At 44.7% G+C, this 25,267-nt stretch overlaps 1 protein-coding gene across 5 annotated transcripts in view; it reads left to right on the top strand.

Moving 5' to 3' along the window:
• Nucleotides 1–971: 971 nt before the first annotated feature.
• The window catches only part of agla (amylo-alpha-1, 6-glucosidase, 4-alpha-glucanotransferase a), a 38,889-nt gene continuing 14,593 nt past the window's right edge, over nucleotides 972–25,267 (top strand). Inside the window, exons 1-20 of one of the 5 annotated variants that reach the window (XM_024391861.2) lie at nucleotides 972–1,118; nucleotides 1,813–1,972; nucleotides 3,437–3,647; nucleotides 3,853–4,022; nucleotides 4,632–4,835; nucleotides 6,108–6,289; nucleotides 7,079–7,190; nucleotides 7,767–7,893; nucleotides 8,044–8,146; nucleotides 8,263–8,360; nucleotides 8,689–8,828; nucleotides 9,371–9,558; nucleotides 9,780–9,903; nucleotides 11,055–11,218; nucleotides 11,627–11,728; nucleotides 12,531–12,686; nucleotides 12,994–13,144; nucleotides 13,409–13,533; nucleotides 14,027–14,139; nucleotides 23,471–23,605. In XM_024391861.2, the coding sequence (XP_024247629.1) occupies nucleotides 1,888–1,972; nucleotides 3,437–3,647; nucleotides 3,853–4,022; nucleotides 4,632–4,835; nucleotides 6,108–6,289; nucleotides 7,079–7,190; nucleotides 7,767–7,893; nucleotides 8,044–8,146; nucleotides 8,263–8,360; nucleotides 8,689–8,828; nucleotides 9,371–9,558; nucleotides 9,780–9,903; nucleotides 11,055–11,218; nucleotides 11,627–11,728; nucleotides 12,531–12,686; nucleotides 12,994–13,144; nucleotides 13,409–13,533; nucleotides 14,027–14,139; nucleotides 23,471–23,605 (2,690 nt within the window). In that variant the 5' untranslated portion in view covers nucleotides 972–1,118; nucleotides 1,813–1,887. The other 4 variants (XM_024391860.2, XM_024391863.2, XM_024391859.2 and 1 more) reach the window with 4 other exon arrangements.

The following is a 25,267-nucleotide window of genomic DNA, read 5'->3' on the forward strand; positions in this document are numbered from 1 at the left end:
ACTTGCGCCTACATGAAGACTGCATGAAATTGACAAAAACCATTTGATCAAAGGTCATTCAGTTTTGACTGCAGTGGACTGCAAATTTCGGAAGTTGCTCTTCACCAACTTCCTCCTGCAGCCATCACCTGCATTGTGGGAAGCTGGATTGTCAACCAATCATTAGGGTGTTTTTGTTTGACCCATGCGAACGTTACCAAAGACGTTACCAAAGATTTAATCAGGAACCAAGGGGATATGTACAATTTAATGTAATATTTGAGGCTCTCTCTCACCAATTGATACTACAATATACACCGGTGGAGGCTGCTGAGGGGAGGACGGCTCATAATAATGGCTGGAATGGAGTATAATGGAGTGAATGTAATGGTATCAAACATGGTTTCATGTGTTTGATACCATTACATTCACTCCATTATACTCCATTCCAGCCATCATTATGAGCTGTCCTGCCCTCAGCAGTCTCCATTGATATACAGACATATATTTTCAGTTTGTGATGTGGGGGTTGGAGACTTGTTTATTTCGACATTATAAAGAATATTTTTTATAAACAATGGCAACACTGCCATGTTGCACTGAGCCTTGCTGTTGGAAAACCATCTCCCCGACTTCACACCTTGGATTTCGTCTACAGCCACGTCTTCTCGGACTGCTTTCACCTTACTACTCCATCGAGAACGTTCTTTAAAGCGCGTGAACTCTATTGAGTTCTGCAGTGCAGTCATGTTTCCTACATGTTACCTAACACACGTCCTCTTCCTGTAGAAGCAGCGCAATCCTGTTCGCGGTTCTATATTGTATCGTTTCTTATTTAATAAATTATATTGCAACATTTGGTGTTTCAGTCGAATGGTGCGCTGTAATAAGGCCATAATGTTGCCAAACAGGTAAGATTTGTAATGCACCTGTCTACAAGAAAGTATGATAATCAGCTTTCTTATATTCGTAAATGTACGGTAGTCGGGTTAAAGATTGATGCAAAATCGACACGCCCCCCTGCTCAGATGCCAAGCCTATTCTTCAATACAGGAAAAATACCGATACTTTGTATTTTTGCAAACGACATGAAAGCAACTTTTCACGATGCGTTGAGTATTTAAAGGTTGGTGTTACAGGTGCATAACTTTTTATTTTCGATAGTTTGTAAGCTACGCATAATGTTTCAACACAATTTTGTGTACAGTTTTCGCATCTTGCAGATTCAGGTTTTGTGGTTGTCTGCTTGGTCCTTATACTTTAGTGAGTGGCCGACAGACTGGACACGGTAGATCGAGTATTTAATAGCCTGGTTGGCCTTTTAAGCGACTGAATTCTGGACCTTATCCAGAATGAGTTATGATTTAAATATGGACACTCATGCGCTGCGCAATTTCAAGTGGGCGTTTGTTGACAGTGCGTGTTGGTGATGCGCGCATTGTGGACGCGAGGAGCCGTGGGATACAACTGAACAACTGAAAAAGATTCAAAATTAGGTCTGCCGAATTTAGTTGATAATGGACAGGATTTAAACTGGACCATTGGCTAGCTACATGGTTTCCAATTCTGGATAAAAGGCTGCCTGCCAATTGCGTCAAGTGACAGCTCCACTTCTAAGAACTTCACCTTTTGTAGTGACTATTATCACATTCCAAATGCATTGATCTTTAAGAACTGGATCCAGTTGTCCAATTTCAACCACACCATTCAGCTGTCACAACGTGTCAACAATATTATGTTAGAAACTGCAATAGGCTGCTAAAATGTAACTATTTTTAGACAGCTGAAATATGTTGTTGATGGCTGGTGACATATTACATTTTTTTTCAACAGGAGGTTCTCGGAAAAAGAAAATCCATATCATCATCCCCTGTACAGTAAAGGACGACCTATATAGGCCAAGTCAAAATGTCCCTCCAGACAAAACAAGTCAGAGTCCTGGTCCTCAACGATATGGAACAGCTGGGAAGGACACTCTTCCGCCTGGACCAAGGTACCTGGACATTATTTCCCTTTTTATGCATGACTTAGGCCACCATGGTATTGATTAATTGAGAATGAGAATAACGTTACAGTTAAGGTGGTATTTAAACATGAGACGTGTAGAAATATTTGCTAGTGTGCTGTTTCTATAGATAGCCCATGGGGAGTATGGTTGCAGGCAGACACAGGCATGTTCCTCCCTGTATTGTTGCATTGCAGTTTTTGAACATTTTGTTATTTTGTAGTTTTTTGTTTTGTTGTTCTTGTGAGGTGAGAGTGTTGCCTTGTTTTAGTTTAATATAGACCATGAATTCAGACATCTGTTGGTCATCCAAGATTTCCAGTATACAAATGCATCAACGTTTTCTAGATAACACTGACGTTATACATAATCCGTAATAGCCTCATCCCAGCCATTATTAATTTTAATTCAGTGATATCTGGTAACATGATACTATTATGAGACAAAGCCAACATAGTTTTCGTCCTTAAGAAGAGATTCTGGTTTAGATGATTCAAATAATCTTGTTCATTGTCTAAATTATATTCATAAACCACAAGTACAGTTGCAGAGCAACAACAGGAAATAGTGGCGATCCAGTATCATTCCACTTCTCCAGTTGAGCAACTGCAGCGTTGCAGTCTCAACCATACTTGATAAGGCAGCTGCTGCTGAGCTTATCAGCAGAATCTATTTTCAGAGATCAGACAACTCATTGTTATTCCTATATCTATCAATAACTTATAGTCTAGGGCAGGGATGGGCAACTTTAAAGGGGTGGGGGCCACAAAAAAATCTGAACTCATCGCGGAAGGGGGCCGCAGTGGCTCTCGGGTCTGCGTACCTACCCACATTCATACCCACACATGCAGTCAGAGCTGGCCCTAGCCTTTTGGGGGCCCTAAGTGAAGTATTTTGTTGCCCCCCCTCCTTTCTTGACAGTGGAGAAAAGAACTTGAAGTTTTAGAGTTAATTTCTGCAATTGTACATAGTTTGCCATGGGACAGAGAGATTTTGAAATGTTCTAACTAATTTAATGGAATTCTACTTGTTTTGCCATGGTGGTGGCGAGAAAAATGTGCCGGCCATCCCTGGTCTATGGCAACTAGACTTTAAGGGGTGGTTTAGCAGATTAAGGGGTGGTTTACACAGATTAAGCCAAGTACTAGACTGAAAATCAAGCTCAATGTAGTTGAAGATTATTTGTAGTCCGGTTCTATGAAAAATATGTGTCTGGGAAACTGGTCCCAAATTTGTTAGCTGGTTCATTAATAGCAATGTGCAAAATCTCCTTTCTTGCATTTTTTGGAGAATGAGTAGCAAATGTTGGTTGAAACGGATTGTAATCCGTTAGTGGTGCATTCAAAGGCATGGCGAAAGGGGGGACGTAACTTGATCCATGTGCCTTGCAGCATAAAATCATAGAAATGTATTGTATGCTCAGGCCTGTTTGTACTATATGTTTCTTCTAAGGCTTTGAGCTCCAGTTCCGTCTGGGCCCTACTCTCCAGGGAAAACATGTGCATGTGCACACTAACTACCCTGCTCCAGGCAAACACTTTGACCGTCACACCTTCCAGGCCCTGGCCTGGCACAACCCCATGGGAAGAGAGGACGACTCTGACAAGTTTTGCACCCTAGACCTACAGATCGCTGGATCATACCAATACTACTTTGGTCACGGGTGAGAGTTAAGCACTATTGTAATAGAGACCAGTATTCATATTGCATTTCTACATGAGCCACAACATCACTGAGCAACTATAGCTTCGTGTTGTATGTTCAAGTTGGACCATTGTCCAGATTGTCTTCATATAATCATTTATTGTCCTTATATAATGCTTGATATCACCAGTATAAGTAAATATTCTACATGTTTTCACCCCCAGCCATGAGGAGAAGTCAGGCGGTGGCTACATAGTGGTGGACCCAGTGCTGCGTGCCGGGGCTGACAACCACCACGTCCATCTGGACTGTATCACCATCCAGACCTACCTGTCCAAATGCCTGGGACACCTGGATGACTGGCCAGCCAGACTGAGGGTGGCCAAGGAGTCTGGTGAGAGAGAAGGGTGACGTCTTTATGCCAGCCTGCTTTTACCTGTACATCTCTTCCATCCTTGTCCTGGAGGGCTGTCTAGTCTGTGTAGGGCTTTAATTGTTCCAACCCAGGACTAGAGTACCTGATTCAACTAGTCATCAACTAAATTAGCTGTACAGCATTAAGTGTGTTATGCCTGCAGTTTTCCTGGATCAAGAGCAAAGAATAGTCTTGTAACTCTGTCGTCTCACCAGGAAGTTTGAATCCCATTTAACAGGTTTGGCAGAATTAGTTTTAGGTCACCTACGGACACCAGTTCAGTTCATGGTTCCAAGTCAATGTTTACACTACATTTTCATCTTGTCATTTTGCAATATCCCAGGCTTGTCCTCACTTGCCAACAGAAAGAGGGTTAGTTTAATCATTAACAAGCTAATTCCAAAACACATACTGTATGTAGTAGTAATAACCGTACATGCATTAAAGTGAAATGGAAAGCATAGCTATCATGCCATGCGAGGACGCCATTCCCTGAGTTTTTCGTATGAAACTTAATCAACTAAGTAAACTGAGAACATTTAGCTCCAATGCTTGGATATTAACAAATTCATTTTGTCTGTTTCACAGGCTACAACATGATCCACTTCACCCCACTCCAGACTCTAGGGATATCCAGGTCCTGCTACTCTCTAGCTGACCAACTAAGCCTGAACCCAGAGTTTTCACCACCGGGAAAGAACTACACCTGGACAGAAGTGGGAGAGTTGGTGCAGAAACTGAAGAAAGAGTGGAATATGATCTGTATCACTGACGTGGTCTACAATCACACAGGTGTGTAGGTGGGACGTGGGGTGAACGTGTGGTATTGCGAGTGCGTGTCTCCTTCTGTTTGGTTGAAGGGTCATTGCGACAGCTGCGTATTAGGTTAGAGATGTTGCTTCACAGTCAGTAACTGTGAGGCCATACCTAAAGAGCAGTTCCTCTCGAAGTCCTGAGAACAAGTACCAGCATTGTCAAAGAGCCAGGCAGGTCTCACAATTCATAGTTTAGCAGTCTTATATCATTAAATAACCTCTACATCTACAACATTTTTAAAGTCCCACTCTAGCCAATGTTTGCATACTGCATGTCTCTTACTGAATGTAGACTAGGGAAAGGTCACTAGGAAAAGGCCACAGTCTCTAAAATAATGACGAGTCATGGTCCTCGAGTCTAGTGCGAGCTTTAAAGATGAGTGGCGTGTTAAAAATACCCTCCCTAGATAATTCTGCACCACTTGGTCATGGCTGCTGGTGAACCCAGTCTGTGTGTGTGCAGCCCTGCAGCCAAGCTGTTGCATAACAGAATCTATGTGACTAGCATGCTAAGCTAAAAGAGAGAATGCTTTCGCTGACTCAAGCTCCTATTGATTAGATGTGTTTTGAATGGAACCTGCGTCAAAGTGGCTCCTTGCCATTGGTTCAGCGCTGGTTTCTGTTGTCTTCAGTGTTTGAGTGTGGTGTTTGCATGGAGGTAGTTGAGTTTTTCTATTGTCTACTAATGTCTATTCAGGGCAGTTGTATCCTTTATGGTTTGCAAGTGTCTGTAATAAGGTTCAGTGTACTGTAGGTAGCCTGCTTCAGAAACCTAGGTAAGGCTGGGAGAGGATGAGGTCTTGAGAGCAGCACTCTATGGCCAAGACCCAGTATTGTGAAAGGTCAGATGGTCAGAGAAACCTTATCTCCATGGCAGCTTAAAGGCCATGTGCTGACTGATGTCCAGAAACCTGCTGAACTCTATGATCTGTGGTCAGTGTATTATCTGAGAAATAACCTAGATCAAAAGTGAAAATGTTCAGTGTTTTACATAAAAACAACATTTTTAATGCAAAAAAAAGTCTCTAGGGTTTACTCGAGTGCAGAGATACTACCGCTGCCATTTTGGTCATGTGCCCAATGATTATCCTACCACTGATAGAAGGTTAGTTCTCAGGGAGTGTCTGCATAGAATCAATGAACCTTCATTCCCCTCTGTAATATTCCTTGACAAAGGCCTCAATGTCCTCCATAACTGAGGATTTCAGTGTGGTAACTGTTGCTTTGTGTGCTTTCCCTGCCTGTGCAGCCGCCAACAGCCCGTGGATCAAGGAGCATCCTGAGTGTGGTTACAACCTGGTCAACTCCCCCCACCTGAGGTCAGCCTGGGTGCTGGACCGGGCCATATGGCACATGACCTGCAACATGGCTGACGCTAAGTACGCTGCTATGGGCCTCCCCGCCCAGGTCCAAAACGAGGGGCACCTCAATGTGAGTGTCTTGAGGTTTACTTTCTCAGCTAGGATTGTGAAATTCCAACCTTCCCAAAATTCCCATGTTTAAAAAAAATAATACATCCCGGTTGGAGGATTCTTGGAATCAGGAGGGAATAAGCAGGAGGGAATCTTCAAACCGGGAACTTAAAGGCACAGTGCAGTCAAACATTTGATATTTCTGTGTTTTATATATATTTCCACACTGAGGTTGGAATAAAATAGTGAAAAGATGATAATCCCCTTTTAGTGTAAGAGCTGTTTGAAGAGACTGTCTGGAATTTCAGCCTGTTCTGGTGAGATGGAGTTTTGGCCTGCCTGGTGACATCACCATGGAGTAAATTTGTCAATAGACCAATAAGAAAGAGTTACAAATCTCTCTACCAATAACATATAGTTTTCAGTTTTCCCCTCTCCACTCAGAACACTCCCAGACAGTCCTAGCAAAATTCTTACTTGAGAAATTGCTATTTTCTAACAAGCTATTTCTTTTTTTTACCATTTTAATGAAAAGAACCACAGTAAGGTGCCTAATTGTTATCCAGAAATGATTTGATATTGAGATAAAAATGGCTGCATTGGACCTTTTTAAGGAAAGCTTACTTAATTTTTGTACCCTGGCAAAAGCACTATAATGGTGGTCTAGAGTTTTTCCTGGTCATGTCAGATGTGGTCAGGAAAAACTCCAGGGCCTTATACATAACACCTCGTTCGGTTTGTCTTAATGAAATTGTGAGCTCCTTTTGTGAAGACCTAAACCTTTATTTTTTTATTTTACCTCTCTAAGGCGATCCGCAGTGTTTTGTGGGAGCATGTGTTCCCCAAGGTCAAGCTGTGGGAATTCTTCCAGGTCAAAATTGAGAGCACTGTGGAGGAGTTCAGGACCCTGCTCACAGAAGGTGGGAGCATTCAACTGAGCACTGTACAGCACTGTCTTTATCTTTCTGTTCATGACATCTGCTGTGTCATTATAATAAATTGTGTGTATTCACAAGGAAGCAAGCAGGCCAAAACGTTGAGGGACCTACCTACTTACATGAACTTGTCAAATAACAAACTCTCGTTTTCATTGCAGAATGTTTAATACGGTTTGCTATGGTGTGCACTAATGAATACACCTTTGATTTATAAACACCTTATGTCAGACTGTTGTTCAAAAGAGTAACCATCGCCTCTTCTTATAAGCTCCACCTGTCCAAACAGTGACCGTGTATGGATTCGCATGAGAAGTAGAGCCAAGTCACAGTTAAACAGGCACCTACCTCCACCTCAGTTTGTCCATGTCTGATGTGAAACATCATATAAATTAGGAGAAATTGCAAAAGTGTTGTTGATTTATCATTATCCAATGTTCCTTTTTTGACAGCTATAATTTCTCAGTCAGAGAAATTGTGATTTGGTATTGAGGATATGCTTGAATGTGTTGGTATTGATGAAGTCATTTATATGTTGTGGTATTATGTGATTGGACTCAGGAGTGAAACCAGACCAGAAGAAGACTGATGGTAAACAGGGACTTAAGATCATCCAGGACCCCAAGTTCAGACGGTTCGGAAATAAAGTGGACATGGACTCTGCTCTGGAGACCTTTGTGCCTCACAGGTTTGTGTGTGTGTGTGTGTGTGTGTGTGTGATGAAACGATGATCATGACTTAACATCAGTTCATTGAGTAGATTCTCTTGAATGAATCGATCCCCAAATCTAAAGCCAAGTCTCATCCTGCACATTGTCGATTCTTTGTCCCTGTCCAGCCGCAGTCCTCAAGCCATTCTGGAGGCCTGTAACTGGCTGTGGGGGAGATTGGAGGAGATCAATAAAGAGCAGTACCAGCAGATGTTACAGCACCAGGAGCAGGTAGGGCACACTCCCGCCACCCCCAGCAGTAGCTCTGGTATGTACCATACGTGTTTCTGGGTAATGTAGTCTGTCCATTTTACAATTATTTGTTCTGCTTATTTTTTTCCAAACAGGCTGCTAACTGCATCGTGGGAAATGTAGTTTATGAGCGCCTGGCTGACCACGGGCCCAAGCTGGGCCCCGTCACCAGGAAAGACCCTATTGTTACCAGGTATGCTGTGTGTGCTGACTGTATGTAGATTTTAAAAGGCTTGATTAATTAGTTTACTTCACTCACATTAATATAAAAACAGATTTAGAAACAAGGTCTACAGTATTAGGACTGTAATGTTAAAGAAGGAGATTAACTTTATTTCCTGGCATTGAAAAAATGGGGAGTTCCATCTGTGACATCAGCGAATATATCATGCTAAGCTTATTTTAACAGGAGTTCCTTCCTTAGAGCCGAAGCAGTCATGCACATCTAAATACAATTTGGGTCATTTGTTTACACATCTCATTCTGGATCCAAATAAATAAATGCGTTTGTATGTTGACAGATACTTCACCTTCCCATTCGAGGAGAAAAGCCTGGAGGAAGACCTGCTAATGATGGACCAGCCAGACAAGGCCCGTCACTTCCTGGCTCACAACGGCTGGGTGATGGGAGATGATCCTCTTAGGAACTTTGCTGAGCCAGGTCCATACTTTTTATTTTACATTCATTCATTCCTGCCCATTGTGCCGGCTGGCACTTAGGCAGCAACAAAATAATCTTCACTTCTGACGATCTTCGGCTGTTTCTCCACTGTTCCCCAGCTCTGGGGATGTTGGAGCTCAGTCAATTGTTTTAAATTATAATAATTTATCTAGAACAACTTGCAATAAGTGCATTCAGCTAAGGAAGATAACTTTATGCTCACTTTTTTCTTCAGGGCAAAGACCAGTGTCTCTCTATGGGTCAATGACACGCAAACAGTGTAGAGATGCGTGATTAAGTCACTCTGATTAAGAACAACTCCTATATTACCAAACATATTTAGCCTAAGTGATAGAGATGAATATAAAGATACATTTTTAGTTCAGACTTTAGACACAAAAAGCTGAAAATGGTGATGCTGGTTCTGTGGTAACCTGATCATTCCACAAGGGGGAGCCAGTGTGATGTAAATATAATTCCCAGTGTTACTAAAGGCCAAGTCTGAGAATTGAAAGAAAACAAATGCCTCTCCATCTTTCCAGGCTCCAACGTGTACATTAGGAGAGAGTTGATCTGCTGGGGCGACAGTGTCAAACTTCGCTACGGCAACAAGCCCGAGGACTGTCCCTACCTGTGGGCCCACATGCAGAAGTACACAGAGATCACGGCCAAGCACTTCGCTGGGGTCCGCCTGGACAACTGTCACTCCACCCCTCTGCATGTCGCTGAGGTACTGTACACAATTCCATTCAGTCTGAGCCATTGAGTTTGTTATTACACTCCATGTAGGCCATGCCATCTATGAAACCCATAACGTTACTGTATGGCCAATTAATATGATTCAGGTATCTTCCAAGATAATTGATACAGTTGATGTATGAGTAAAGTTAGTGATAATTCGCTGTAAAGTGACAAAACAATGTCATTACTGAAACCACTCTCCTTCCGTAGCACATGCTGTCTGCAGCCAGGGCGATCAGGCCCAACCTGTATGTAATCGCTGAGCTCTTTACGGGCAGCGAGCTGATTGACAATGTGTTTGTTAACCGCCTGGGGATAACCAGTCTTGTCAGAGGTACTGGACGTTGACATGTAGTAGATACAGCACTGGAGTGGTGGGGGTTAAATCCCAGGTTACACTTTATTTGACGTATCTGGTGTTTACTAGACATTCAATTGAAAATGTTTATTTAAATGTCATAATAATTGCATTTTGGTGTCTTTGAGATTAATTGAAAAATAGATATATTTGTACCATCTGGTACCAGTGTCTTCAAAGCATATACCAGAAAGTATTGTTGGTTACAACATCATTTTTGAGTAAACACCAACTAAAATAAAGTGTTACCTAAAACGTTTTGTTTTGGCATGACACTAAATCTAGTCTCTGTTTTTGTCTCTTTCTGTGTGTCTCTAATATCTCCCATTTACAATCCTCATTTCATCATTCCTATACCTCACTTTACATACTATCTTTCTCTCTGCTAAACATTTTTGCATTAAACATATCACCTTTCTTTTACTTCCTGGTATAAACACCTCATTGACCTTTTGACCTTAATCATTGGCATCCTCCTCACCCCTTTATTGGTTCCCTTCTCATATTTCTGTCTCTTTGTTTGGTTTGTGTTTGGTGTTTGGCTTGTTTTCTTTTGAACCTTGAACCCCCTCTTCCATACTAACCTGCTTTCCTGCTTAGCTTCGCCGTACCTCCCTACATTTCGACTTCTTCTCCCTCTCCTTCCTCTACCCCCACCCTCTCTGTGCTTTAACCCACCGTTGACTGACCTGTGGATGTGGACATGTAGTACATGTTGGACGTGGCTCGTGTGTTGAGGCCCAGTCTGTACGTGGTGGCTGAGCTGTTCACAGGCAACGAGGACCTGGACAATGTCTTTGTGACTAAGCTAGGCATTACCTCGCTCATCAGAGGTAGGATTGCACACCACTAGCTTGGTCCCAGAATGGTTTGTGCCGTCTTGCCAACTCCTTTGGTTATTGTCATTCATGACCATAGGAGTTGGTAAGACACCACAAACAGATCTGAGACCAGGTTAACGCATCACTGCATCTGTGAATGAAACATTGTACCAACGGGTGTTCTCAATTCCAGTATGTTGACACCATTGTGCATGTTGACACCATTGTATGTGATTGAAAAGACTACAAACTAATACAGTGGTGTAACTGTGAACCCCTCCCTCCCTCTCTTCCTGGCCCCTCCAGAGGCAATGAGTGCAGGGGACAGTCACGAGGAGGGCAGGCTTGTGTACCGGTACGGAGGGGAGCCCGTCGGGGCCTTCGTCCAGCCCAGCCTCCGCCCCCTGGTGCCCAGCATCGCCCACGCCATGTTCCTGGACGTCACCCATGACAACGAGTGCCCCATCCAGGTACTTTATTCTTAGCCTATCCTTGACTTCCGCTATTCAGGTACATCACAGTGTTATAGTGGCCATTGCTATTTCATTGCTGTAAATAAAATATCTAGGCACTATTTCAATATGCACAATAGCTGGCATACTGCTGCTTAGAATGAAGCAATTATATTGGCCATGCATTCTAAGTGGTATGCTATTGTGTGCATTGCAGGAAAATTCTCCTGCAACAAGGTGATCTGTTGAGAGCCTGGTTGATTTCAGTATGAACTTTTGGTTTAATTCCAGCACAATATGAAACTCCAGTGAGGTGTGTGTGCTGTTTCCATGTTTAATCTCTGGGAACATTTCCCCTAGTGGCAAAAAAGAGACAACCACAAACCTTGGTGTGTGTCAATTCCTTTGTTGTTGTCTATGTTCCAGCTCCGCTCTGCGTATGACTCGCTCCCCAGTTCTGCCATCGTCTCAATGGCCTGCTGTTGCTCTGGCAGCACCAGGGGATATGATGAGATGGTGCCTCACCAGGTAACTCTCACACCTTTTCTTGCTCATAACAGTATAATGACTTTTAGACAGATATTTGTATATCTTAAATGCATATACACCACTATAGCGTCACAATATCTTAAATCACTAAGTATAAAGCCAAGGAGTTTAGAATGATGGTAGCTAGTATCATATGTAGAATTTCAGGAAAGGAGATTTATAACTGCAACATTTCTCTCTGGCCCATAGGAACATTTGTAGAATTGCAGGAAATTATGTTTAAAACTGCAACATGTTCTCTACTCCAATAAGAGGGGTGTGAATATTTTTTATTTTATTTACATTTTTTAATCTTTATTTAACTAGGCAAGTCAGTTAAGAACAAATTCTTATTTACAATGACGGCCTAAGAAGGGGGGCAGAACAACAACATATTTTTACCTTGTCAGCTCGGGGATTCGATCTTACAGCCTTTCGGTTACTAGTCCAACACTCTAACCACTAGGCTACCTGCTGTGGGGGTTTGTTACTATGCTGATTAAATGACAATATCCATCTGGACCTTTGCCATCTAGGAAATTTGTGTGACTGGACCTTCTCAAATAGTACTTGAGCACCGCTGCCTGGACTAGACTCTTTAGTGACCATCTCTCCTGCCTGGACTAGACTCTTTAGTGACCATCTCTCCTGCCTGTACTAGACTCTTTAGTGACCATCTCTCCTGCCTGTACTAGACTCTTTAGTGACCATCTCTCCTGCCTGGACTAGATTCTTTGGTGACCATCTCTCCTGCCTGTACTAGACTCTTTAGTGACCATCTCTCCTGCCTGTCTGCCTGTAGATCTCAGTGGTCAAGGAGGAGCGTTTCTACCCCAAGTGGAACCCTGAAGCCAAGGCCTCGTCACCCGGGGAGGTCAACTTGAAGACGGGTATCATCGCTGGCAAGCTGGCCCTCAACAAAATGCACCAAGAACTGGCTTCCAAGGGCTTCAACCAGGTGGGTGTGTGGGGGAATGGGTGTTCGTCTGATTCAATCTCAAACCAATTTCTTGCCCATATCCATAGGCCTTTGAATGGGTATTGGCAACATGGTGAATGGTAATTGTAGACTGGATTAAATAGATATAACATAGCAGTTACTCCTATTTAGTCCTTTGGGATGTGAAAAGGAGTCGATAATAACCAAAGGATCATTTTGACATTGGCCCTACAGTATTCAGGTCAGTATGTGTGTATGAATGTGGAAATGTATTTGCCTGATAAAAGTTGTTTGTAACACTGCTTGTCCCCTGGCCCTCTCCTAGGTGTACGTTGACCAGGTGGACGAGGACATTGTAGCGGTGACACGTCACTGTCCCAGCACCCACCAGTCTGTGGTGGCCGTGTGTCGCACTGCCTTCCATAACCCCAAACACCACCAGTACAGGAAGGAGGTTCCCCCCATGTTTATCCCTGGTGTGATGCTTCACTGTTACCATAAACAAGACACTGTCCTCAGAATGGGCTATCTATAAAAATACAATTATACTTGAGTGGCCTATGTCATTCATCTTCAGAACTCTAGAATGTGCTGATAATGGCAGCCATCTTAGTCAGGGATAATTTAAAACCAGTATAATTGGAGAGAAAAAAAATGTCAAGAGAGGCACAGGAGAACACTACTGACCTGGATGCACCTACTATTTTAACACAATCCCCTTCATCTCTCTCCATCTCCAGGTAAAATTGAGGAGGTCATTCTGGAGGCGCGTATCATTGACCGGCAAGCCGGCACCTACAAGAAGTGCGAGAAGTACATCAACGGCATGCCGGAGTACACCGTGGAGATTAAGGAGCACATCCAGGTGACGTGACGCTGGGAATGTGGGTAATAATTAGTTGTTTAGGCCTCCTGTCACAATGGGCTTGAGCAGTAAAGATCGCCTTGTGACAAATATTTCCTCTCAAACCAAACAAATCCATTTTCAGACTGGGTCTTGAAAAACAAGAAGCTTCAGTGGCATCTGGTTACATTTCACAAGCTGGTATTGTGTCTGTATTCTGTCTGGAATGTTTGTCAGTTTCTGTTGAATGCCATTTAGTTTACAGTGCATTTGTAAAATATTCAGACCCCTTGACTTTTTCCACATTTTGTTACGTTACAGCCTTATTCTAAAATGTATGAACAATAAAATCCTCCTCAATCTACACACAATATTTGGTTATATAGACCAGCAAAAGCCATTTCATAATTGTCCTCAACTCTCCTCTCAATCGCCCATTGTGGACCTTCATACTGTTTTGTGTGGTAGTGAAACATTATTCACCCCTGGTCTTCTGTGTCCCCTGTCACCCCAGCTGAAAGATAGTGGCGTTGTAAAACACGCAGGCGTGACGTCTAAGGGCAGCAGTGAGTTTGTCCAGGAGATCATCTTCGAGCGCCTCACCCCTGGCAGCGTCATCGCTTTCAGGTCAGAGGTCATGATGAGCAGACCAATATATACACCCATTAAATAGAATTTCAAAGCATAGTCTACTGTAACACACACCAATGAGGGATATTCTCTGGCCAGTTTGGCCCCCTATTGTACACTGTTGTTTAGCCCCTATTGTCCACTCACAACTCACAGATAATACTGTTGACTCTGCACCCCTTCGATAGCTCAGTTGGTAGAGCGGAGAACTGTAGGTAAAATAGCAGAGGTCCTTAGGTTGCTGTTTCAGTATGATATGTTAGATAAAGGAATAACGACAGACACCAATGTCAGGTTCAATAGCCTTGTTTGTGCCTTGTACGAATGGCTACAACTGGAGTCCGGGGAACAGTCCTGCTAGTCGATTGCCTATCAACTAGACTCCGTAACATCATCCTTTTCAATAGAAAGTGCAAACATAAAGGCATAACATTCTTAACAGTCAGGTCATAACAATAGAAAAGCATTACATTTTCTTTTTTACTTCAGTTGTCATCTTTTTTAATTTCAATTTAATTATTTAAGAACAAATATAGATTTTAATTAACCGAGGGCAAGTTAACAGTCCCTTGCTTACAGAGTAAGCCTGTCCGGTGGCTTGCACAGCCGACCCACCCACGAGTAAGTATTGGCTCTGACAGGGGTAGGATTAGGGGCACGAGCTGGAGAGCTTGGTGGGGTAGAAGCCTCACCTTCAGTTGGCCCATGTCTCAATTCTGCACCCCTTACCCTTAGGCCTGGACTGTGATCCAGCTCATCTAGGTGAGTGTATGGCGTGTTCTGGTTTGTCTGCTCTGCTACGCGCAGATCCACCCGATTGCGACGATAGAGGGAGCCACCAACATCCACCAGGTAAGAACGTGGTGCAACTCTCTGCAGGCATGTGCCCAGCCTCCAAAGTCCTGTGTGGTCTCCCGGCAGCGGTTTCATCCTTATCGTTTCACCCACCTCCAGCTCTGGTAGGTCCCGAGCAGTCCGGTCGTAGAAGCACTTAGCGAGCTGCTTTCTGTGACGCAGTTTGTCCGTGACGCCAACCCTGACGCAGGGCTCAAGTAGCTTTTCGCGATGCGGATCCTGTGTTCTGCCTTACAAACAGGACAACGGAGTGGATCCCATGCAGCGACCCGGAAAAACGACTCAGAAAAAGAGGGAAACGAAGCGGTCTTCTGGTCAGACTCCGGAGACGGGCACATCGTGCACCTCTCCCTAGCATTCTTCTCGCCAATGTCCAGTCTCTTGACAACTAGGTTGATGAAATCCGAGCAAGGGTAGCATTCCAGAGGGACATCAGAGACTGCAACGTTCTCTGCTTCACGGAAACATGGCTAACTGGAGAGACGCAATCCGAAGCGGTGCAGCCAGCGGGTTTCTCCACGCATCGCGCCGACAGAAACAAACATCTTTCTGGTAAGAAGAGGGGCGGGGGCGTATGCCTTATGACTAACGTGACATGGTGTGATGAAAGAAACATACAGGAACTCAAATCCTTCTGTTCACCTGATTTAGAATTCCTCACAATCAAATGTAGACCGCATTATCTACCAAGAGAATTCTCTTCGATTATAATCACAGCCGTATATATCCCCCCAAGCAGACACATCGATGGCTCTGAACGAACTTTATTTTACTCTCTGCAAACTGGAAACGATTTATCCGGAGGCTGCATTCATTGTAGCTGGGGATTTTAACAAGGCTAATCTGAAAACAAGACTCCCTAAATTTTATCAGCATATCGATTGCACAACCAGGGGTGGAAAGACCTTGGATCATTGTTACTCTAACTTCCGCGACGCATATAAGGCCCTGCCCCGGCCCCCTTTCGGAAAAGCTGACCACGACTCCATTTTGTTGATCCCTGCCTACAGACAGAAACTAAAACAAGAAGCTCCCACGCTGAGGTCTGTCCAACGCTGGTCCGACCAAGCTGACTCCACACTCCAAGACTGCTTCCATCACGTGGACTGGGAGATGTTTCGTATTGCGTCAGACAACAACATTGACGAATACGCTGATTCGGTGTGCGAGTTCATTAGAATGTGCGTTGAAGATGTCGTTCCCATAGCAACGATTAAAACATTCCCTAACCAGAAACCTTGGATTGATGGCAGCATTCGTGTGAAACTGAAGGCACGAACCACTGCTTTTAATCAGGGCAAGGTGTCTGGTAACATGGCTGAATACAAACAGTGCAGCTATTCCCTCCGCAAGGCTATCAAACAAGCTAAGCGCCAGTACAGAGACAAAGTAGAATCTCAATTCAACGGCTCAGACACAAGAGGCATGTGGCAGGGTCTACAGTCAATCACGGACTACAGGAAGAAACCCAGCCCAGTCACGGACCAGGATGTCTTGCTCCCAGGCAGACTAAATAACTTTTTGCCCGCTTTGAGGACAATACAGTGCCACTGACACGGCCTGCAACGAAAACATGCGGTCTCTCCTTCACTGCAGCCAAAGTGAGTAAGACATTTAAACGTGTTAACCCTCGCAAGGCTGCAGGCCCAGACGGCATCCCCAGCCGCGCCCTCAGAGCATGCGCAGACCAGCTGGCCGGTGTGTTTACGGACATATTCAATCAATCCCTATACCAGTCTGCTGTTCCCACATGCTTCAAGAGGGCCACCATTGTTCCTGTTCCCAAGAAAGCTAAGGTAACTGAGCTAAACGACTACCGCCCCGTAGCACTCACATCCGTCATCATGAAGTGCTTTGAGAGACTAGTCAAGGACCATATCACCTCCACCCTACCTGACACCCTAGACCCACTCCAATTTGCTTACCGCCCAAATAGGTCCACAGACGATGCAATCTCAACCACACTGCACACTGCCCTAACCCATCTGGACAAGAGGAATACCTATGTGAGAATGCTGTTCATCGACTACAGCTCGGCATTCAACACCATAGTACCCTCCAAGCTCGTCATCAAGCTCGAGACCCTGGGTCTCGACCCCGCCCTGTGCAACTGGGTTCTGGACTTCCTGACGGGCCGCCCCCAGGTGGTGAGGGTAGGCAACAACATCTCCTCCCCGCTGATCCTCAACACTGGGGCCCCACAAGGGTGCGTTCTGAGCCCTCTCCTGTACTCCCTGTTCACCCATGACTGCGTGGCCATGCACGCCTCCAACTCAATCATCAAGTTTGCGGACGACACAACAGTGGTAGGCTTGATTACCAACAACGACGAGACGGCCTACAGGGAGGAGGTGAGGGCCCTCGGAGTGTGGTGTCAGGAAAATAACCTCACACTCAACGTCAACAAAACTAAGGAGATGATTGTGGACTTCAGGAAACAGCAGAGGGAACACCCCCATCCACATCGATGGAACAGTAGTGGAGAGGGTAGCAAGTTTTAAGTTCCTCGGCATACACATCACAGACAAACTGAATTGGTCCACTCACACAGACAGCATCGTGAGGAAGGCGCAGCAGCGCCTCTTCAACCTCAGGAGGCTGAAGAAATTCGGCTTGTCACCAAAAGCACTCACAAACTTCTACAGATGCACAATCGAGAGCATTCTGGCGGGCTGTATCACCGCCTGGTATGGCAACTGCACCGCCCTCAACCGTAAGGCTCTCCAGAGGGTAGTGAGGTCTGCACAACGCATCACCGGGGGCAAACTACCTGCCCTCCAGGACACCTACACCACCCGATGCTACAGGAAGGCCATAAAGATCATCAAGGACATCAACCACCCGAGCCACTGCCTGTTCACCCCGCTGTCATCCAGAAGGCGAGGTCAGTACAGGTGCATCAAAGCTGGGACCGAGAGACTGAAAAACAGCTTCTATCTCAAGGCCATCAGACTGTTAAACAGCCACCACTAACATTGAGTGGCTACTGCCAACACACTGTCAATGACACTGACTCTACTCCAGCCACTTTAATAATGGGAATTGATGGGAAATGATGTAAATATATCACTAGCCACTTTAAACAATGCTACCTTATATAATGTTACTTACCCTACATTACTCATCTCATATGCATACGTAGATACTGTACTCTATATCATCGACTGCATCCTTATGTAATACATGTATCACTAGCCACTTTGCCACTTGGTTTACACACTCATCTCATATGTATATACTGTACTCGATATCATCTACCGTATCTTGCCTATGCTGCTCTGTACCATCACTCATTCATATATCCTTATGTACATATTCTTTATCCCCTTACACTGTGTATAAGACAGTAGTTTTTTTTTTTTGGAATTGTTAGTTAGATTACTTGTTCGTTATTACTGCATTGTCGGAACTAGAAGCACAAGCATTTCGCTACACTCGCATTAACATCTGCTAACCATGTGTATGTGACAAATAAAATTTGATTTGATTTGTTAGCTACGGGGATGGTAGTCTTCAGACGTCTGGACAGAAGGCGTTGTGCTGGGCTGCTGTCCATGTTTTCAGTGGGTGTGTTCCTCCACTGTAAGATCGCTTTCCATGGGTCGTTGCTGTCGCGCAAGGCCCTGCTAAACAGGTTTTTTGCAATCTTGACAGCTGATTCTGCCTTGCCATTTGCTTTTGGGTGTCTTGGAGAGGAGGTCACGTGGTCAAACTCCCATTCTGAGGCGAAACGCTTGAACTGTGCAGTGAATTGTGGGCCACTGTCCGTGATTACCTTGTCAGGCTGACCTTGCCTTGCAAACTGCGCCTTGCAGCGCTTTATGACCGTCTCTGCAGACAAGTCAGGGAGCAGTTCAATTTCCCAAAAGTCAGAGTAGTGATTAACGATGAGAAGATAGTCCTTTTGTCTGTGGCTGAATAAGTCCATGCTGACGATTTGCCAGGCCCTTGTGGGCAGTTCGTGTGACATCATGGTTTCCTTTTGCTGTTCATGAGCGTACTCGTTGCATGTGGTACAGTTGCTGACAAAGTCTTTAATTTCTGCTTGCATGTTTGGCCAGTATAATGTTTCACGAGCCTGGCGGTAGCATGCATCACCTCCAACGTGACTGGAGTGTATGCGGGTAAGCATCTCTGGACGTAGTGATTTGGGAATAATGACCTTCTGACCTCTGAACAAGACGCCATTTTGCACGCTGATCTCATCTCGAAAGGTCCAGTATTCTCTCACTGTGAAAGGTGTCTCCTCTTTCAGGTATGGCCAACCTGCGAGAGCCATGGACTTCAGTGACTGTAGGTGTTCGTCCTTGTCAGTGTGTTGCCTTATCTGGGCTAGGCGGTGATCTGTGACGTTTAAGTAGTCTGCCTGATTGATCTGTTGAACATCTTGTTGTTCCTGCTGTAGCGAACAGATGGCCTGCCGCTGATACAGTGCCTCTGCCTGTACATTGTGGTGTTGCCCTGCTCAGTGTGTCGCTGATGTACATCTCTGGTGCTGGCTTGTAAATGACCTTCAGGCTGTAGTTTTGCAGAGTCAGGAGCATGCTTTGAAGCCTCTTGGGCGCGTTGAGGAGAGGTTTACTGAATATGGCAATGAGTGGTTTGTGGTCTGTTTCAGCGGTGACCAGCTCTCGCCCATATAAGTAGTGATGGAATCGCTGGCAGGAGAAGACGATGCTGAGGCACTCTTTCTCAATTTGTGCATAGTTTTGTTCGGTGGGGGTGAGCGCTCTCGAGGCAAATGCAACGGGCTGGCCTTCCTGCATAAGGCAGCATCCAAGTCCCCTTTGGCTGGAGTCGCTCTGGATTGTGACAGGCTTCATGACGTCATAGTAGCGCAACACTGGCATGGATGAAGCCAGAGATTTCATCTCCTGCACTGCGACCTCGTGCTTGGGTAGCCAGTGCCATGGTGTGTCTTTGTCCAGCAACCGGTTCAGAGGCTCACAGACTGCTGATAGGTGTGGCATGAACTTTGCAAGATAGTTTGCAAAGCCGATGAGTTGCTGTAGTCCTTTTGCATCAGGGTTTGGCATGTTGAGGATCGCGCTGACCTTGTCTGGGTCCGGCTTCAGGCCTTTTGCCGAGAGAATGTGGCCATGGAAGTGGACGTCTTTCACCTTGAACTGCAGCTTCTTCAGGCCAAGGCTAAGCTTAACTGATCGGCAGCGCTCCATCAGTGCCAGGAGCTTCACATCGTGGTCGCGTACTGCTTCTTCGTCTGTGTCACCACAGCCTACGATCAGGACATCATCTGCGATGGGTTCAATGCCCTTGAGCCCAGCCAGTAACTCGTGCTGCTTACGTTGGTATATCTCAGGCGCCACCGAGACACCAAACGGGAGCTTGAGCCAGCGTTTCCGACCCCAGGGGGTCCAGAAGGTAGTCATGAGGCTGCTTTCTTCATCCAGCTTGCATTGAAGGAATGCATCTCGGGCATACACCAAGGTGAAAATCCTGGCCTTGGGAAGCTTATAGAGGACATCCTCTAGTGTCGGCATGATGTAGTGGGATCGTTTCAGTGCTTGGTTCAGATGCTTTGGGTTGATGCAGACCCTCAGCTTCTCTGGTTTTTTCACTATGACCATATTGCTGATCCAGTCAGTTGGTTCAGTCACAGATGTCATGTGGCCATCGGCCTCATACTTGTCTAGCTGGGCCTTCACAGCCACTTTCATTGCAATGGGCACATTGCGAGTAGCACACTGGACTGGAGTGATGCTCTCATCCACTTCAAAGTGTACCTCCCCAGGCACAGATTCAACGGGCATGTTGAATACATCGTCATATCTGCTAAGTAGTTGTTCTTTGGACAGGGGTCCATGCTGGACATGCTCTACAATGTGCAGGTCATTTGGTACAGTGAACTGCATCAGTCCCAGGCGTTTGCATGTAGAGCCTGAGAGGAGAGGATGTTGGCTGGTTTTCACAATCTCAAACTCCAGCTTGTGTTTGTGTCCCTGAATAACACATTCGGTCTCAAAGGTGCCCATAGAGCTCATTAGCTCTCCTGAGTAGAGCTTTAGTTTAGTATCGCTGGGCAATAGATGTGTGTCAGGTGCCAGATTGATTTTGTCTTTGTAGCTCATTACGTTGCATGTAGCACCAGAATCCAGTTGACATTGTTGTTGCTTGTTGTGTAATCGTAGTGTCACAAACCATTTCTTCCCTCTTGAGTGTACAGCCCCAATGGATTCATGCATGTAAATGTCACTTTCACTTTTCAGCTCTGAACATTGAATGACATCATCAACACAGTGAATCTTGCCCTCACTCACCCTTCTTTTGCTTTTGAGACACACTTTTGCAAAATGATTATTAGTTCCACAAGCTCTGCATGGTTTTCCGTAGGCAGGGCAGTGCTCTTTGCCACGTGTGTGTGTGTATTCCCACAGTATTTACCTGCTACGGGGCTCTCTGTGTTCACCGTTCGTGGTGAATTGCTCTGCCTCGATTGGTTTAGTCTGAATGTCTGCCTAGCAACAGCGTGAACGGTATCAACGTCGGAGCATGGGGTTTCAATTTCCATTGCTCTCATTCTCATGTCAGTGACTTCAGCAGTGCGGCACATTTCAATGGCAGTTACTAATGTTAAGTCTCTCTCTCTCAGTAGACGCCGGCGTGTATCCTCATTTGCAATTCCCAGCACTATTTTGTCACGAATCAATTCATCTTTCAATCCCCCGTATTCACAAGTGGCGGATTTCTCTCTCAAACGGGTTACAAAGTTGTGTACTGACTCACCCTCTTCCTGTTTACAGCTTCCGAAAACGAACCGCTCATAAATTACGTTTCTGGCGGGTTTGAAGTAATTCTCCAATGCATCCAATATAGCCTTTGCATCACACTGTTGACGTGCTGTGAGGGTGAGATTGTGCCGGTAGATATGCCTGCATTCGCTGCCCATTAAACTCCTCAGAGTTGCCGCTTGTACCTCGTTGGGTTTCTCATGTAGACCGGTCGCCAGCGCATAGTCCTCGAATTCATCCTTGAAGTTGTCCCAATTAGTATTCCAGTCCCCTGTGAGAACCATGGGATTTGGTGGCGGAATGTTCGCTGCCATAGCAATGGAATATGAGATTTCTTTGCCTTCAGTCATCGACGTAGGTAGTGATGCTAGCTAGGCAGCTAACAACGAGTTGATCAGTGTTGTGAGTAGGAAACGGTGTGTGTTCGCATATGGAACGTAACTGCGCCTATACTGTACTCAGCTACAAAAATAACAAACGTGTGTTTTCCGAGCCACTTCTGATACCATGTTTCAGTATGATATGTTAGATAAAGGAATAACGACAGACACCAATGTCAGGTTCAATAGCCTTGTTTGTGCCTTGTACGAATGGCTACAACTGGAGTCCGGGGAACAGTCCGGCTAGTCGATTGCCTATCAACTAGACTCCGTAACAGTTGCTGGTTCAAATTCGGCTCGAAGGAAGAAACCTTTCCCTCTAGCTTTTGGCTGACCTTTCATGGCATAAATCCAGGAATCTCTCCAGCCTTGAAGAGCCTGTACAGTATGTCTCCTAGCCTGACCCCAAATCGGTTAGGTCGGAGGATTGTGGACGCCAGGTCATCTGATGCATCACTCATCACTCGCCTTCTTGGTAAAATAGGCTATGTAATGGCTGGAGGTGTGTTGGATCATTGTCCTGTAGAAAAACAAATGATAGTCCCACTAAGCCCAAACCAGATGGGATGGCGTATCACTGCAGAATGCTGTGGTAGCCATGCTGGTTAAGTGTGCCTTGAATTCTAAGTGTGTCTTGCTCCCTTTGGTCTCAACAACGTAGACTTTGATCTGAAGCCATTCTTGTGATTATTGTGAGTTTTGCCATTGTAATTGTTTGTAAGCTTGTGCAGTCTAAAATTAATCTATGATCGCATGCTATCCATTTGTTTTTTGTATGCTGTTCTTTGTATGCCATTTTTAATATTTGAGAATTAAATTTTGAGAATTAACCAATGATATTAGGTCAAGTTCTTCATGTTCCGTATTGACTGACCTTCATGTCTTAAAGTAATGATGGACTGTCGTTTCTCTTTGCTTATTTGAGCAGTTCTTGCCATAATATGAACTTTGTCTTTTATCAAATAGTGCTATCTTCTGTAACCACCCTGACCTTGTCACAACACAACTGATTGGCTGGAACACATTAAGAAGGAAAGAAATTCCATAAATTCACTTTTAAGAAGGCACACCTGTTAATTGAAATGCATTCCAGGTGATTACCTCATGAATCTTGGTTGAGAGAATGCCAAGAGTGTGCAAAGCTGTCATCAAGGCAAAAGGGTGGCTATTTGAAGAATCTCAAATATAAAATATTTTTGATTGGTGTAACACTTTTTTGGTTACTACATGATTCCATACGTGTTATTTCATAGTGTTGATGTCTTCACTACTAAAGAAAAACCCTTGAATGAGTAGGTGTTCTAAAACTTTTGACTGGAAGTGTATATGTGTTTCCCTCACCAGGGTGAGTCTGGACCCTAAGGCTCAGGGGCTGGTGGGAGTCATCAGACATCACCTGATCCAATTCAGCCCCAAGTACAAGCCTGGCAGTCTGCCTGACCAGCACACACCAACCATACTGGAGACACCACTGGCACAGTGAGTATACATCACACAAAACACACAAATGTACCTTTACACACACACACACTGCATTGCAAACATATACAGTGCATTCGGGAAAGTTATCAGGCTCCTTGACTTTTTCCACATTTTGTTACATTACAGCCTTATTCTAAAATGGATTAAACAAAAACATTTCTGAGTCAATCTACACATAATAATTACAGCGAGAACAGGTTTTTAGACATTTTTGCAAATTAAAAAGAAAATATGTAAATATCACATTTACATAAGTATTCAGACCCTTTACTATGAGACTCGAAATTGAGCTCAGGTACATCGTGTGTCCGTTGATCATCCATGAGATGTTTCTAGAACTTGATTGGAGTCCACCTGTGGTACATTCAATTGATTGGACATGATTTGGAAAGGCACACACCTGTCTATGTAAGGTCCCACAGTTGACTGCATGTCAGAGCAAAAACCAAGCCATGAGGTTGAAGGGGATTTGTCCGTGGAGATCCAAGACAGGATTGTGTTGAGGCACAGATCTGGGGAAGGGTACCAAAAAAGTTCTGCAACATTGAAGGTCCGCAAAAACACCGTGGCCTCCATCATTCTTAAATGGAAGAAGTTTGGAGACTCTTCCTAGAGCTGGCTGCCTGACCAAACTGAGCAATCAGGGGGAGAATGGCCTTGGTCAGGGAGGTGACCAAGAGCCTGATGGTCACTCTGATAGAGTTCCTCGTATGGAGATGGAAGAAACTTCCAGAAGACAACCATCTCTGTAGCACTCCACCAATCAGGCCTTTATGGTAGAGTGGCCAGACAGAAGCCACTCCTCAGTAAAAGTCACATGACATCCCGCTTGGAGTTTGCCAAAAGGAACATAAATGACTCTCAAACCATCAGAAACAAGATTCTCTGGTTTGATGAAACCAAGATTGAAACCTTTGGCCTGAATGCCAAGCGTCCCGTCTGGAGGAAACCTGGGACCATCCCTAAGGTGAAGCATGGTGGTGGCAGCATCATGCTGTGGGGATGTTTTTCAGCGGCAGGGACTGGGAGACTAGTCCGGATCGAGGGAAAGATGATGAGGGGAGTAAAGTACAGAGAGATGACAACCTGCTCCAGAGCACTCAGGACCTCAGACTGGGGGCGAAGGTTCACCTTCCAATAGGACAACAAAATGGTTGTGCAGCGACGCTCCCCATCCAACCTTACAGAGCTTGAGAGGATCTGCAGAGAAGAATGGGAGAAACTCCCCAAATACAGATGTGCCAAGCTTGTAGTGTCATACCCATACTGGAGGCTGTAGTCGCTGCTTAAACAAATTATTTTTTATTTTATTTTTTATTTCACCTGTATTTAACCAAGTAGGCCAGTTGAGAACAAGTTCTCATTTACAACTCCAACCTGTCATGGGTATAGGGTACTGAGTATAGGGTCTGAATACTTATGTAAATGTGATATTTCAGTTATTCCAAATCTGGTTTTATGGGGTATTGTGTGTAGATCGATGAGGGGGAAAAAATTTTTTAATCAATTTTAGAATACGGCTTTAACGTAACAAAATGTGGTAAAAGTGAAGGTCTGAATACTTTCCGAATTCACTCACCAAGTGTATTGGAAAAGCGTTACTATACCTTTTCAAGCCATTGTAAGCGTATGTTTGATTTTTCCTGGTGGCTATATATT

Source organism: Oncorhynchus tshawytscha, linkage group LG28, assembly GCF_018296145.1.
Source record: "Oncorhynchus tshawytscha isolate Ot180627B linkage group LG28, Otsh_v2.0, whole genome shotgun sequence".
Classification (NCBI taxonomy): Eukaryota; Metazoa; Chordata; class Actinopteri; order Salmoniformes; family Salmonidae; genus Oncorhynchus; species Oncorhynchus tshawytscha.